The 17,760-nt window shown below is 38.5% G+C and overlaps 1 protein-coding gene across 3 annotated transcripts in view; it reads right to left on the reverse strand.

The window, feature by feature from the left end:
- Nucleotides 1-17,760, reverse strand: part of LOC145417175 (uncharacterized) — a 115,423-nt gene that overhangs the window by 24,349 nt on the left and 73,314 nt on the right. Inside the window, exon 6 of one of the 3 annotated variants that reach the window (XM_080285952.1) lies at nt 768-1,476. The exons of the other annotated variants lie outside the window; for them this stretch is intronic. Within the exon in view, the coding sequence (XP_080142078.1) occupies nt 1,048-1,476 (429 nt within the window). The 3' untranslated portion in view covers nt 768-1,047. Of the gene's footprint in view, nt 1-767; nt 1,477-17,760 lie in introns of those variants that run through there. 3 annotated transcript variants of the gene reach the window in all.

Here is a 17,760-nt window from a genome sequence, read left to right on the forward strand (position 1 = left end):
ACCTTTATGTAATTTCATAATCAACTCTATGGTAATTAAGCCATGTAATGACACCATGCAGCTGATATATTACAAAGATACAGTATATTTCAGTTTTACTTTGATTTGAATGCCTGACCAATTCAGATATTAAAAAAAAAGTAAGCTTCCATCTATAATTCTCCAAACTATTATACATGAATAAAGTAATAAGAGGGTGCCCAGGGAAGTGAGATATTTGATAGTTATATGACACATTCACACACTTAGTTTCTTCCATTGTTCTGAGTGTCTGATGGGAAACAGAGACAGACAAAGCAGTCTACCATGCACTATCACAAACAAAAGCTCACTGACAATCCCCTGCCAATGCTGCATCCAGTCATCCAGATTTCTTATTCCTTCCTAAACTACTGCTTCCTTTTCATGCTCTTTTATAATGTGCTTCATACTGCAATCATACAGAAATATTTCATGTACAACCTTTAATAACCACAGTCAGAGGGAAAGTGTCAGCAAACTTTTGACCAAGGTAACAACACGTCTGAAGAAAGCAAGAGGGCCATGCACTTCTGAAACTACTCAGGTAATCTTTCTTGTAGAATTATATTAATGATGACTTTGGCTATTTGGAATAAATAAGGCACATGAAATCTGCTCCTTTTAAATATGGAAAAAATAATATAAACTGAAAACATATATTCATTAACCTCTTTCTGGAGAATATGAGACTTTAAAATAAAACAACAAGCATTTTAGAATTTTTTATGAAGGAAAAGGTGCTTCATCATCATTCATCACAATTCGTAAACTTCAAAACATAAGCATGACAAACTACATGTAGACCTATTGTAAAAGAAACCATTCTTGGTGAAAGTAATTAGCAACAGCTCTGAAACAATCAGAAAGTTACCTATTAAGGCTAAAAATAAACTTAAAAGCAAAAAATTAAAACTGATGTATACAAGAGTGCAACAAAGCATGCTAAATGTAAGTAATGTATTAATCTATCAGGCAACAATGAATACAAGAAGCCTAATATAATGGTTTACCTCAACTGAACAGATGTTAGAGTGACTGATCATCTACCTTATGCTTTAACAAGTGAGTATTCAGAGAGGACTTTTGAGTGGCTCGATACGGGCAAAATAGACAGGCATATGGTTTTTCGCCTGTGTGTGTGCGGATGTGGGCCTTAAGGATACTTTTGTGGGAGGATTTGTACGAGCAGTAGGGACAGTAAAATGGTCTTTCTCCTGTGTGTGTGTATATGTGTTCCTTTAAGAGGGCTTTCCTTGTTGTCTTATATGTACAATAAGGGCAAGAAAATGGCTTCTCTCCAGTATGCCTAAACACGTGTCTCTTGAGTGTCTGAATGCTAGCTGTGTTGTAGGTACAGTGGGGACACTGATGCACCTTGCCGACAGAAGTAAGGTCCTGCCATTCTCCAGTGGACGTTCTCTCATCAGGCCACTGAGAGTTACTCTCCCGCTCCACCTGCGGAGGAGGCTTCATCTTACTTTGTAATAAATGTATAAGCCTTAGCAGACTTTTGATCACAAACTATCATTTACCTTGATACCATGTACCTAATATACACTTAATTTGACATTTTTTATGTTTTTATATCAAATTGTCATTAACTGTTCAAACAAAAGAACTCTATCCACATCTGGAAAAGTTGTTCTTTAGAAGATGCAACAGTTCTGATTCAACCTGAACCCTCCTCTCGCATAATGGTCCATTCTGGGCTGACAATGTTCAATCTCCCTAATAATACAGTAACTTTTCCAAAGATAAGTAATTCCTCCATCCATCCATCCATTATCCAATCCTATGTTGCCCCTTAAGAAGCGGACAAGCCCGGGGTTTGGCAAGTTGGTCCTGACATTTAAGATGAGAGTGACCAGCCTCCTACATCCCTGAGTGGCAATACGCGAGAAATAAACCCCAACCACCCCTTGGATATAAACCTACACAGGCTCAATCCAATCAGAGTGCCTTAATTACCCACTAAGCCACCAGGTGCCATAATTTGGTTATATGGTTACCACCCAGCGAGCATGGAAGTGAAAAAGTTACTACATCACAGTACTATGATACCAACTGTAATGCATGGAAGTGAAGCTTGGACATTGTTGGAAGGACACAAGTCAAGAGTGAGAGCAGTGGAAATGAGTTATTTAAGAGAAGCCTGTGGAGTCACATGGAGAGACAGGCTGACAAATGAGGATATAAAGAAGCATTGTGGTGTGGGTGTGGATGTGATAGGAGGCATTAGGAAGAACACACTGAGGTGGTTTGGCCATGTGGAGAGGATGGAGGGTGAGAGACTGACAAGGAAAGTGTATGCAAGTGAGGTGAAGGGGGGGAGAGGGAGGGGGAGGCTGAGGATGAGATGGAGGGATGTAGTGAAGAGGTATATGAGAGAGGGAGGTGTGAGTTGGGAGCAGGGCAGTGAAATGGAGGGAGACAGGGCAATGTGGAGGCGATTTGTTTGTGGCCACCCTGTACGGGATTGAGGCATCTGGCAATAGATAGATAGATAGACCCAGTGTAGTAAATGGTTTCCTGGTGTACAGGAAACCATTTGGCTTGTCACTCAGTGTAGAGTCACCCATGGGCAGAAGGAAGGGGAAAGAATGAAGGAAAGAAAGACAGACAAGGGAGTGTAAAGTCACCTGTAGGCAGAAGGAAGTGGAAAGAACGAAGGAATGAACGAATGAGGAAGGAAGGACAAGAGGAAAGGGCAGACACCCACAGCATTACATCGAGTGAGTGGATGGTGAGCATTCCCAATTCCTCGGCTTGATTAATTAGGAATAAATTTTCATTCAGTAAGATTACTTCAACATGATTTATTATAAATTTTCATTAAACTACAAAATAAAGTTATCAGCTAGGAAAGCACCTTGAAAGTATGAAGCATAGTATGTACTGTATTGTGCATTAATTAAGGTGTCTATCCACGTGTGTACTATGTTTGCACGAAATGACAACTGTTGGCTGATGAGTTACAAAGGGTGATGGAGAGAAAATGAGAAAAAGAAAAATATAATGACAGCCAACAGAACCATGCAGGTGAAGACATACCCTCTCTCTGGGTCTGACCAAAATCTATTCCTCTCCTGATGTCCCAAAATTTCAGGTAGACTACGACTACACCTTGCACTAACCCCTTTAATATAATGATATATTCTTGCTATCTCAAGATGAATTCATTCAGTTTACAGGAAACTTTTTGAACTGGAAGGATCAGACATTGTCTTCATTAACTCCCTTACTGCAGGGGAGGGGGGGGGGATCTTCCTAAGCATTCCACCTCCCCATTTTTAATAAAACCAAAACAAATTCTAAGTGCACATGATATGATCTTTGGCATATTTTCACGATGATATCAATGTTACCAACATAACCTACCAATTTTCTATCTATCTGTCTATCTATAGCCAGACACCACAATCCCATATGAGGTGGTCATTTGTCTTTGAGCTGGTTGTTTTATGGGGAGGGGCACTAACCCTTTGCCAACCCACTTCCTGACACATAAGGAACAAGTATGGGTTACTATTTTGAAAAATATATTTCAAAAGTAATAAAACAGCAATAATGGGAAGCCTTTATCTCCAAATAATCAATCAAAATCACGCGAACCTATAATTCTTTTTCACCTACACGACAATTAATGTACAGTATTTCACTCTGGCTAATATCACATGTTTTATACTCACAAAAGGTAAACCTCCTCTAACAAATCCACATACTGTAACTGAAATGGCTATAAGTCAGCTTTTGGCTTTCTGTAACCTGACAGCTTAACCAAATACCAGTACCAGCATATTACATACAGTGCTGCTTTTGAAAGCTGTAAAAATGTAAAGATCACTAGAGGCAATATTTAAAAAAAAAAAAAAAAAAAAAAAAAAAAAAAAAAAAAAAAATTGTTTCAGGTATAGCATTTCTTTATAGACTAAACAAGAGCCATTGTTTTCAATACACGTATAATATGCTAAAGCGCATGTTAATCAAACTTGCCCCATACCATAACTGAACTTGAAGCCAAACAGTATGTGCGTCTTTATCTAGGTGGTTGTTCAGGCATCTCCAGGTTCCGTAACTGTCTTGTGATGAGTCTGTTCCCATCTTTTTACACTTTTTGAGCTGAGTTATCTTAAAAAGACTAAAAAGATAGGAGTGTCAAGATTCCAGGCCCAGAGATTGAATGGTTGTTTCAGGTCAATCAGCCAATATATAAAATTGTGAGGTGTGACCATGAACGAGAGAGAGAGAGAGAGAGAGAGAGAGAGAGAGAGAGAGAGAGAGTTCCCTTAACGAAACAAAAATTGTAAAAATGGGTAGCACGACTTTTACTGTAAATATAATAGTATTCCGGGACTGTGTATTTAAGGTTAGGTTCGCTGCCCCAGACTGATGGTTGTGTTGGCATTTAACTGTATGGATTCAAACACCTATCTATGTATGACCATGAATAAATCACCTCCACTCTGCCCTGCCCTCCACCATCAAGCAGCCCTCTCTCCATCCCACACCATTCTCATTCATATATCTCTCCACTCCATTCTTCCACCTCATCCACCCTTCCACATGCCATTCTCCTGGTATGATCTCCTAGGGCTGATGATGGCCTACTGCCAACCAACTCACATTAAAGAGACAAAGGAATAATAAAAAACGTATCAGTTTTTCAGAACCTTTTAAAACCATAAAAGTTAACACTGCTCTTTATCATAACAACCTCGTAGCTGATCATGTAATTAGGACTATCATTTTACCAATTTATTTTTGTGTAAAACAGTATCGCTCTGACATTTTGCTTTGTAAGTAAATAAATAGAAAGAAAAAAAAAAATAACTTTCAATTTTTTTCCATACCTAAAAAACAGTTGCATTGGTATTTTTTCAACACGTACTATATAAAATGTGCGAAAAAGCATAAACATGCCACTTTCTTCTTCTTCTTAAAAAAAAAAAAAAAAAAAAAAAAAAAAGGGGGAGGAAACATCAGCTTCTTATACTGTTCTATATAATCTTACTGGTATATGGAAGTGTGACAGGATATGGGGTAAGTAAAAATATATGAGGCCTTTACAGAATGAAATATATATACAGTTATGTCATCCAACAATTACTGTACAGATATAATGTATAAAGTATATACAATTAAGCTTTGAGGTACAGGTATTATAAACTATTTGAAACTCTGGTAAAGTAATGTACAATAATTTATTCTGTTTTTGTTACTTCTCTCTCAGCCAATACCATGAACATCACTGATTATCTATTTTATTTGAATAATTATACTGTATTCTTCTGTAGATACTTAAACATTTCAGTTAAATCAGCATCTTTTATACTCTCAGTACCACCAGATGATTATGTCTGGTGAGACTGTAAACTGCAGAGGTTAGGTACAGTCTTCATTAACCCCTTCAATACAATATTTTCAATTTGATGAAGTTGGATATAGCCTTCAATAATCCCTTCCTTAAACAAGCCTCCCCTCATCTGGGTAACATCATCTGGGCACAGCAAGCATAAAATGTAACTTCGTTTTACTGAGAGCATACCCAGATTATAAACCAGCACTGATGTGGAGGTGTGCATTAAAAAGGGTGATTCACTTGTACAACAACCCCAATGAATGATCATATAAAGTCCTCGCCATATGTTATGGATGCATTCTAAAATATCACATTTTTTCCCCCATGCAATTATAGGTCTCTCTCCTCTACTTGGCCCATATTTTCATCCTTTTGGAACTTACTTCACATAACCTCGAGGCATAAAAGAAAAGGAGGAAGGGGAAAAACAATACCACGATCCTACATCCTTTCCACAGCAACTCTCCAGGATTAGCATCAGATATTATCATAAAACTATTGTCACAACTGAGCAACGAAGATGGAGAGGCAGCAATTTTAGGCCAGGCTAGAGTAAAAGCACTATAGTACTCTAAACTGGAAGACACTGGGAAAATCAGCTTTATAAGTAGTAATGAAATATTAAGAGACAAGTCATGCCCTGTTATACCTCCTACAGCAAGATAATTTTCGAACTGTTATTACTGTATTCAGGATACAATTACCATATGTATGCAACAATAATTCCTGACTGAAATGTTTCCAGACTTCATCCACTAGGTGGTAATTTGCCTACAAATCTTGCAATAATTTCTAATCTATACCAATTTTTACTGAAGATATTACTTTTGTTGGATGCACCGGGTTTCTCTACTTCTTCTCATTACAATAAGCAGGGGACTTTGTTACTCACATATCAAATCCAGTGACACCTCGCTATTCTTGTTGCTGCCAAACAATTCTGTTCAGTTCAGGGTTATAGCCTGGTATCTCATACACCAAGAATGACATACAAAATACGTCATCAACATGAAAGGGTTAGAATGCAATAAAGCACACTGCTTTCTTCAACACCATACAAAACAAAGGCATTTTATCCCATTACCTTTTCTTCTTTCAAACTACCGTCAGTCTCTTTATTGCAGGGCTGCACCACATTTCTGCTGACATGCATTGGTCACTTCACTTAAAAATTCTCTCTTCAGCTGTTCAGTGCCAAAATAACTGGTTTTCAGATTAAAATTTACACAGGTAATCAATTCATACCTCTTTCCTCATTAGGGCTTCCAGTCTTCCAATCTATGTGCATTCTTTCATCTAAAACTCATCATTCCTGACTATAGATTTCTTCATAATTTTCTTCCCGGGGAAGGACAATTTATTACAGGCCTCATGTCTGTACTGTATATTCAAACATATATTCTGAGTCCATTATCACAGTACTGTCATTCATGCTAAACATTTACACTAATAGAGTATTTCTTTCAAAATATAACGATGTCCAAGAAAAAAACAAAAATGCTGGTTAGAAATGTTTATCTACGTTTGTGAAGCCATAATTACTAAAAAATATACACTGTAACACTATGAAAACTTAGCAAGAGCAAGATAACAAATGGAACTGTACATGATTATCATCACTTAATATTTTAGACTATTTTGCATGCTGATTTAACTTGTGTGTATGGAGATGTGAATTCAAGTTAGACTTCTGTCCAGTACGATAGGAACAATACATGCAGGCATAAGGTTTTTCTCCAGTATGTCTGCGGATGTGGGCTCGCAGGTTTGTCTTCTGATTACAACTATAAGGGCAATATGGGCAGGAAAAAGGCTTCTCTCCTGTATGCCTATAATAGTGAGTCTTAAGATGGCTTGCATTTGTGGTGCAGTAGGAACATTGGGAGCATTGCAGCATCTTGGCCGTACCAAGTAACTGGGAGGCTCTTGTAGGACCTCTATCAAACTGGGAGGCTCTTGATGCACCTCTATCACCAGCCCTCTCACCGACACCCTCCAGCATCACCTGTTGGGTGATGCTCATCATACTTTTCTTATTTCACACAAAATACAGCATCTTACACAACATATAGCAATCAATGTACAGTACACTTGCAGACATGAATACTAATTTACTCATTAAGCAGTGAGCAATGATGAATATTCACACACTGCATTAAAAATAAAACAATGGCTAAAGACAAGTATTAATTCACTTCATTAAATAACAACAAAGAAAAAATTACTTTTAAAATACTATCAAGTCAGCCTTTGCTTAAAATCCAGTAAGTTAGCAGGCAAAATGATGCTTTAGGTGAAACAAAGAGACAAACTTCTGGTTCATCAAAAAACTTCCAAATTTTAAAATGAATCATGAGCAACTCTCAATGAAGAAAAATTATTAATTCATCAATGCTTTAATAATTGAAACAACTACAAACAAGGACTAATTGTAATGAAACTTTCAGGGCCAAACTGTTCAGAACATTTTGTTAAGGGATTCCAAATTTACATGATTTAAAAGTGTAGCAAGATTCACGTCTGCAACTGTACGACACACAAAATTACCCAAAGTACTGCATATGATGCTAGAGAGGGGCACCTTCACACAGTTGCACTGATACGACTGGGTGGCACTGCTGCTGCCTGACTGTACAAATGTTCCTCAATCCCGAATGTATAATGTTCCTCATTTCCTTCCCTATCCTCCACAAAAGAGTTGGTGAACTGTAAAAGGGTACTTTCAGCCTGAAGTTCACTGGGTTCACAGTCAGATAAGCCTGGGGTCACGACTACTAGCACCACTACTCAAAGTATACAGTATAATGATTTGAAAATTTCCCAAAGCATGTCGACACAGGTACAGCATTTGAGGCCCAAAGGATCAGAAGAGGAAATCAACCAGAAGTATTCCAAGACAAATGAAATTAAATCTTATAATCTTTATTATTCATGTATATCAGGAATTAACCATTAAACTCGTACGTCTAAAAATAAATAAAATTTAATCCATTCAGTTCACATACACCATTTTAATTTCAATCTTCCAATCTCCTAATAATTTTCCTCAGCTTAGTAGATTTTTCAGAACTGAGGGGTTACTTTAACAAACCCTCTCATTATTCAAGGCCTTTCATAAGCAAAATAAAATAATCTCGAACCAGTAAGAATAAGCTAAAGAGGATGTCACTCGGATTCAATGGGTTCATTTTGAAATAAATGCAGTCCAGTATACTGCTTGGTCAACCTTTTAAAATAATGAAACCCAGATGTCAATTACCATACTGACTGATTCTCCCACCTAACACAGAGAATCTCATTAACCTAACAATATAAATACCGGTATTAAGTAATAACTGCTAATTTTTTGCTTCTCAAGAGCACCAGTTCCGAAGAATTCACTAGTGATCAAATCTCATAACTAAAAAATAACAGGACTATCTATGCATAAGTAGTTCTGCATCAGTGCAGTGGCACCTGCTAAACCCTATAATCTTCCATCACAGTACCATCAACCTAACCATATATCTACAACTGATCTGTATATGATAATGACGGCCATATTCCATGTAGTATGGGAAGTTTTCATACCATCATTTCCTTAGCAATGCCTTCTGCTGAAGAGACTTAACATTCTCTTGTATCTCACTTACACTGTTTTAATATTGCCAAAGCCTGTACCAGCATGCAAGAGGATACTGATGTGAAATATGCAGATTAAGATGCTGCATTACTTACACAAAGAATGTAAGTAATGCGAGTATAAGTGGCTGGGGAATGGCTGGAAGAAGGAGGGAGGTGAGAAGACAGGAAGAAATCAGTAGGATGGAAGTTGTGGAACAATGAAGAAAGTCAAAATAGGGAAAGCCCCAGAAACCGATGGAGTTTGTGGTGATATGATGAAGCATGGGGGAGAGAATAGTAGTAGAATGGATGTGGAAGATGTGCAGACTGGCCTGGGAGAAAGGTAGAGTCCCGGAGGATTGGAAGTCAGGTATAATTATTCTCTTGTACAAAGGGAAAGGGGAAAAAGAAGTGTGTGGTAATCATAATGGCATTTGTCTTCTTAGTGTAATAGGAAAAGTATACGGCAGGATACTTATTGACAGAGTTAGGGAAATAACAGAGGAATTAGTTGGAGAAGAACAGGGAGGCTTTAGGAAGGGAAGAGGTTGTGTAGATCAGATATGCATTCTTAGATCTTTAGTGGACAAGTGTCTAGAGAAGGGAAAGAAGTTGTATCCGGCCTTCATGGATTTGAAGAAAGCATATGACAGGGTGGATAGACAAGGATTGTGGAAAGCATTAATAATATATGGAGTAGATGGGAAGTTGTTGAATGCTGTGAAGAGTATGTGTGATGGTGCTAAGGCTACAGTGCGTGTGGATGGTGAACTGAGTGTGCTTTTCTATTTGAAGGTTGGGTTGAAACAGGGATGTGTCATGTCCCCATGGTTGTTCAATCTGTATATGGATGGGGTTATAAAAGAGATACAAGGCAGGACTATGGAAGTTGGAGTGGCCCTAATGAGAGAGGGCAGTGTCTGGAAACTCCCTGTACTGTTGTTTGCAGATACTGTACTGTGTTGTTAAGTGAAGACAAAGAAGATGCTGCAAGGCTTGGTAGATGAGTTTGGGAGAGTGTGTAAGAAACGGAATTTAAAGGTGAATGTAGGGAAGAGTAAAGTTATTGTCTTCCAGAGAGGTGAAGTCAGTGAATGTACAGTGAGGTTGGGTGATGAGGAAATGGAAAATGTGAGTACGTTTAAGTACTTGGGTGGTGATATGAGTAAGGATGGAAGTTTGGAGGATGAAGTGCTTGAAAGGGTACAACAAGGAAGTAAGGTTGCTGGTTCCTTGAAGGCAGTGATAAGAAACAGGGAAGTGAGCATGGAAGTGAAAAAGTTATTACATGACAGTATTATGATACCAGCTCTAACGTATGGAAGTGAAGCTTGGACGTTGTTGGAAGGACACAAGTAAAGAGTGAGAGCAGTGGAAATGAGTTACTTGAAAGGAGCATGTGGAGTCACATGGAGAGACAGGCTGACAAATGGGGATATAATGGAGCATTGTGATGTGGATGTGATAGGAAGCATTAGGAGGAACACACTGAGGTGGTTTGGCCATGTGGAGAGGCTGGAGAGTGAGACTGACGAGGAGAGTGTATGTGAATGAGGGGGAGAGTGGGAGGGGAAGGCCAAGGATGAGATGGAGTTGAGAGGTATATGAGAGAGGGCTGTGTGAATTGGGAGCAGGGCAGTGAAATGGCAGGAGAAAAGGTGACGTGGAGGCGATTTGTTTGTGGCCACCCCGTATAAGGGATTAAGGCATCTGGCAACAGATAGATAGACAGAAGTTGCTGAGGAGAAGGCATTACAAAATCTCTAGGGCAACAAAAACTACATGCTGAAGTTGCACATTGCAGTGATGATATTTCCTTGTAGCTTATAACTTTGTGACTGAAATCCTTCCAAAGGATTCTTAATCTTAACTGCATCGTAACACAGTACTGGCAATACAAAAGTTGCTACAACAAAATTCACTCCAATATCACACCAGCACAAACTATATATTAGGACTTCATTCCCAATATCAAGAGTAACTTCATTTTTTTGTTCCTACTGCCAAACATGGTGTACCTCTTGTGGTGAGGGGATTCAAAACAACAGCTCTTAATTTCCTCAATATCAGAGTTCTTTTTCCAAGCTGATCATAACAGTCCGGAGGCAGCAAAAATAAACTCAAGAAGCCTGCACAACATAAGGATCAAGACAGGAAAACTCGACTCTTTCAACAGCACCCAAACGAAACAAGTCATCTGTGATACTGGTATTCGGGTGTTATGGAACCTAAATGATCCTACAGGTATTCAAAGTGACAAAGTAAGATTTCATGGCACCTCCTCCTTTACAATATCTTTTCCACATTACTCCCCATAACCATCATTCTCCTGCATGCCAATTACTGTACAGTACAATGTTTTAATACCAGGACACTGACATCAACAGTGGTTATACAAGAGGACATTAAGGTGCAAGGTGCAGAATAAATCGGCAAGGGATAAGTGCTATAACAATCTCCAAAGCCACCTGGAATATGACAATTAAATTAATCAATATTTTCACAGTACTAGGCTCCTGTGTTTGAACCTAAAGTTTCTAAAAAAAAGATGTCACAGTATGTGAGAAAATTCAGTTCACCAGCTCCTGCAACAGCACCTACACTTAACAAAATATCTACATTCTGTGTTATTAGCCTTAACTCTGCAAGACATCTATGGTATAAGGTTCCTGTGTTTGAGCATATGAGTTTTCAAGCTTGACTTCTGAGTGGCTCGGTATGGGCAGACGGTGCAGGCGAAGGGCTTTTCTCCCGTGTGCCTACGAACGTGAGCCCTCAGGTTGGTTAAGTGGGTGCAGGTGTACGAACAGTATGAGCACGAATACGGTCGCTCCCCCGTGTGTGTGTAGTAGTGTGTCTTCAAGTGCGTGGAGTGTCTAGTGGCGTAGGAACAGATGGTACACCGGTGCAGTTTGGGTGCGGGCCTTGTCGCGTCTTCACTCCTCAGTCCTTCCAGCCTCACTTCCAGTCCCACCTGTAGAGTGAGGCGAGTCACACCATCTTTTCTTTTGTTTTTTTATTTCACACATTTACACAGACTAGCTTTTATTTTAAACAAATATACAGAATATTTCTGTTTTATACACTTACTGTACAGGATTAGTTTTTATTTCACCAACTTACACAGCCCAGCTTTTATTTTACACACTACTTACACATTCAACTGCTTGTCATTTCCTGCAGTAATCATTGCATCCACGCTACAATTTATTATTCCAAATTAATGGTTTAATTGGTTCAGCATAAAAATTCAGCAATAAACAGTGACAACATTTTGTCTCTGGGGACAGAGTCACAGCACAAAAAATAATGGAATAGAGCTGGAGGTTCATGTGAGTCCAGCTTAGCTACCTTGAGTAACTATGACTTAAAGTACTGTGGCACTTTCTTAACATGGGGGTGACCCTTAAAAGCTAATTTTTTTCTTTAAATAAATATACCATACTTTCCACAATTTCTTCCACTTAACTCTCAAAAACCCTTAAGAAAAATGCTATTTTTTGGAAATTAGGATATCAGATTCTGGGAAATGCACTGTACTTGTTACTATTTCTATTTCCTTGCACTTGTATGGACAGATCAATTCTAAACTAAACTTTTTAACCGCTTCATTCTGACGAAGTAGGAAAGATGAAAAAGATACACAAAGAAGAGGAAAGGGAAGAAACAAAACTATAAAATGAAGAGAAGGGATGTAAGCAACAGCACTAAGCAAAAACAGAACAGAGGGTAGGCAAGACCTCAATAAAGGGTGGAAGAGTGGAGGGATGGTGCATATTGGAAAGGGGGGGGATTTAATTCAAAAGTAGTATTTTATCTGTATACATCTTCAACATCCCAAGAGAGCAAACTGTCCTTACACTGCATTTTGCTATGTAACCTTGTGTTTATACATTTTTGGTGCATCACGATAATATTCACCAAACACATACGCACTTTCACTCAATCCTCTGAATCCATACAGGAGATATAAACAACACAACCACACATTACTGAGGGGCAGGTTTATTGTTCTGTAAATACAGTAATGCATGTAATACTTCCATATATGTGTACTGACATCTCAATCCCATCTGATACAGAAAAGGCGGGAAAACGAGGATACAGTTTCATTTAGACGTAAGGCAGTGTTCATTTCATGGGGCTCTTTTAAACGAACCCTTCTGAAAAACTACTTTCAGCAAACCTCTGACAATAAACAATAAAGACTATTTCCTCAAGGGCTCCGTAAAAATGCAACGACTGCTTCCATATTAAACATGTTAATTTTTAACCGTCAAAACTCTGCAACAGTAAAGCCTGGAAAGTTATAACAGCACTATATTGTTAAGCAAGTGATTCCACATATATACTGCATACACAATGGCCAGTTACTAAACAATATCACAGCTAAACCTTTTCTGATACGAGCTTCAAATGAATTCGCTGCCTTCACTGTATGGTGAAAAGAAGTGTTCACTATGGTAAGTACAGTACAGAAGGTCCTCACTATAAGTCAACCAATTTGATTTCTTTTTTGCTATTCCACATAAATTACAGAAAAATTGCCTATCAAAGTTCCAATGCCACTTAAACACAAGATCTGCCAGTTTCTCAAATTTACAGTATAAAGTCTATGGAAAAATCTGCAATATTTTAGAAAACCTCCACGACTTATATATATGAGGACTGCCTGTAATGTTATCTGTGTTGGGGCATTACCTGAAAATAAAACACTGATACATAATGCCTGTCTGTGGAACTAATGATCAAATGCATTGGTATTATCACTTATTTATTTGGATAATCTTACTTTGTATATCACCCAGGATAATCAAGAGCTGTTTGGATCTTATGTGTTCGCAAGTGTGCATTTAGAGTTGCCCGTTGTGTGGCTCGGTAGGGACAGTATGTACAACTATAAGGTTTCTCCCCAGTGTGAGTCCTAATGTGGGCCTGAAGGTTCGTATCATGGGTACAGCTATAAGTACAGTAAGGACACGAGAATGGCTTTTCCCCAGTATGCTTATAACAATGTCTCTTGAGGTGGCCTGCGTTTGTGGTGGTGTAGGGACAATATGAACACTGGTGCAGCCTGGCCATCGGTAGTCTAGCTCTGGCACTCCCACCATCCCTCTGCTCCACAGTCTGCAGCCTCACCTGTAGAGTGATCTGCGTCATACCACCACACTTTTACCGCTCTTACATATTAATAAGAACCTGTCAGCCTTGCAGTCTAAGTAGCATTCAAGTCACAACAACCTTTCCTGAATTAATTTACAAACACACCTCAATATCCTCTTGTATGTTCTTAATCAAAAGTCCGTATTAAAAAGATATAATCAGCATACAAGAAAATACTGAGGTGTAATATGTAAAGTAAAATAGCTAAGGAAGATGTGCTCTGAAGTCTCCTGTGCCACCCAAAATACACCCCCCTGTCCCACCCCAGCCTATGTGTGCAGAGGCCCTAAGTCCTTGTTATGTGTCAGGGATGTGTTCAAAATATTACTACTGTCAACCCTTACTCAAAGCTTCGGATGTGTACAGGCAAATGCAACTCCTAAGGGAGACATACTTTTGGTTCATGACTGAGGGGTTCAAGGAAAAAGGTTAATAAATAAAACAAAAATGTAATAAATAAATAAGTACTGCACATAAATAAATAATCCATAACAACTCTATACTGAATCACAAGCAACCTGATATGAAGGAAATGTGTTATCTGTTTTTATCCGCAACTTGATAATACAGTACAATACCTTCAAATGAAGACTAACTGTACACCAGGACAGCTTAAGAACATCACAACTTTTTCTACATAACTACAGTAGTACCTTAAATTGGGGGAACTGGCAATTAGCTCTCTAGGTAGCAATGGAAATTTAACAGGCAAATTTTCAGTTGAACATTTATGGTTAACTAGCTAAAAAAAGACTAAAACAGGTGACATATAACAAGGACTTTCTGTACAACAAATTTATCCCCTCCTCCAAGCTTCATGGTTTAACTGCAGCCATAAAATAAACTCCGCTAACTTTCTACACTAGCCAATTATAAAAAGTAATTGGTAAATAGTAATTGTAACACCTACCAATCCCCCACCCCTCCTCCATCCTGCATGAAACCTTAATTCTAAAGAACACTACAGGGAATTACAACCTACATGTCAACAGGTACAGATCATTTGGGTAATTCATATAACTCACTCAAGTCTGGGGTAAAAATAATCAGTGCCATTCTACTCTGCACTGTATATACAGTATCACTAAACTTAATATTAGATTTTACTATATTATTAGCATAGAATGTGCTAAAAGTCTTTGTTCATACGCAAGATTCATCGCTTAAAAATTTACCAGATCTTGTACTGCACCACAATAAGCAAGAAGTTTAGATGGAACATCATGATGTATGTATGAGGCTGTTTACTGTACCAACATAAACTAAAGTTTGCTGACAGTCTTCTGCCAGCATTGTAACCTGCCTTCTATATTTCTCATTCCTCCTTAATCATAAGATACAGTAATATCCTTCCTTCTATTACTCATACTGTTCTCTGCCTTCCACATTTCTTGCTTCTCCTAAAACATAAATATATTATCTTTCCTTCTCATCCTAATTAGTAGCATTCTTTATTGCATAATGCTATGACAAGTTTTAACACCTTCCACTGCAACAGCTAGTGGGAAGTGCTGGCAAACATTTGATTGTGATAGTACATTTCAATGGATGGCACTGGAGAAAGCAGAGAGAATATGAATATCAACTTATTTTTCTCCCACACACAAAGTGTGAAAACACAGAATATAAACACTTCTGCACAACTCTGAGAGCAGCACAGGTAATCCTCCTTGTCAGCAGTGATGAGTTCTTTAAATATCAAAACTTTTTCCAAACAAATGGTACTGTACAGTGAGGGAAACTAGTACATGTACTGTATATCAGGTTTGTCAGTAGCAAAGGAAGTTTACTGTGTATTTTTTTTTTTTTTTTTTTTTTTTTTTTTTTTTTTATTGTGGGCTTTATAAGAAAATAAATAAATACAAAGGTAGCTTAATGAGGATTAAATCTCTTTGCCAACTTATTCAAATACGGGTCTAGAAATGACATGTTCAAAAGTGGAGGAATTTCTCACAACTGCTAGTTTTTCCCCTTCTAATATATGTAAACTATGGGGTAAGCTCTGCTCAAAGCCAAGCAATGAATTGAAGTTCACTATCAGTGCAAATATCACACTAACTCCCAATGATGATTCTGTATTAAGGACCTTAACTTATCTACCATATCTTTATCCCTTTCACTAAAATGACATAATTTCAATTTACTTAGGCTACCCTTCAGATGATATTATTAGCAATGTTTTCAATTATCTTATCCATCATACAGCATATTTAGCCCCATTACTATGATGATGTCTTTTCTGTTTTAGTTAGGCTACCATCAGATATTATTTTCTGCTGTTTCAACTCAGCAATGAAGGAGTTGGCTAATTATATATCTAATGCCTAAAATTTGAAAAGTTTCTCACGAGCAAAAGAAAATGATCTAATGAAGGTCAAGATGACAAATGCATGATCTGACTGAAAGAGGTTGGTTTTGCTGTGGTTGGGGCAGCTGGGTATTTTCTTTAGGAGTAACATCACAAGATTTTGTTCCACTAGGAGAAATCCAAACAGTCTAAGGCTTTAAAAAAGAGCAATCCAAGGGGCCCAAGGCTTACAAAACTATCGACTGTGGATTAACACCCTGTTTTTGCAACTTGTTCACTTGAGCAACTGTACCTAGACTAACACTGGATGATTTTGTGTTCAGAGAAATCCCAAATAGCCAAAGGATTAAACTTTTACAGTACTGTAGTATGTTTTAGGGGGGAAACAAAGATTCATTCTATATCCAAACTTTTCCCCTAACATTTTGTGGCATTGTGGACATACCTAGGTGAAAAGAACACAGCATGAGTGGTGTAACTTTGATTTATGGTTCATCTACAGTTCTATCTATCTATCTATAGCCCGACGCCCTAATCCCGCAAAGGGTGGCCGCAGACAAAACGCCTCCAAGTCACTCTGTCACCCACCATTTGACTCCCCTTCCCCCAACTCACCCCCCCCCTCCCTCATATACCTCTCAACTCCATCCCTCCACCTCATCCTCGGTCTACCCCTCCCTCTCCCTCCCTCCACCTCACCTACATACACCCTCTTAGTCAGTCTTTCATTCTCCATTCTCTCCACATGTCCAAACCACCTCAGTGTATTTCTCCTAATCTTTTCAACCACATCCACATCTACCCCACAATGTTCCTTCACTTCTTCATTCGTCAACCTGTCCCTCCACGTCACTCCACATGCTCCTCTCAAGTAACTCATTTCCACTGCTCTCACTCTTGACTTGTTCCCCTCTTGCAATGTCCACGCCTCGCTTCCATACGTCAGGGTATGGATCACAATACCATCATGCACTGACTACTTAACTTCCATACTCACCTCCCTATTTCTCAACACTGCTTTCAGTGTACCAACAACCTTTCTTCACTGCTGTACCCTTTCACGTATTTCATCCCCCAAAGTTCCATCCTTACTCATCACACTACCCAAGTACTTGAATGCACTCACATTCTCCATATCCTCACCATCCAACCTCACTGCACACTCTGTGACTTCATTCCTCTCAAACACCATAACTTTACTTTTGTTTACATTAACTTTCAGCTTCCTCCTCCTACACACTGTCCCAAATTCATTCACCAAACCTTGCAACTCCCATTCATCTTCACTCAACAATACTGTATCATC

The sequence above is a fragment of the Coenobita brevimanus genome, chromosome 109 (assembly GCF_032717465.1).
Source record: "Coenobita brevimanus isolate Jiangsu-jjx chromosome 109, ASM3271746v2, whole genome shotgun sequence".
In the NCBI taxonomy this organism is placed as follows: Eukaryota; Metazoa; Arthropoda; class Malacostraca; order Decapoda; family Coenobitidae; genus Coenobita; species Coenobita brevimanus.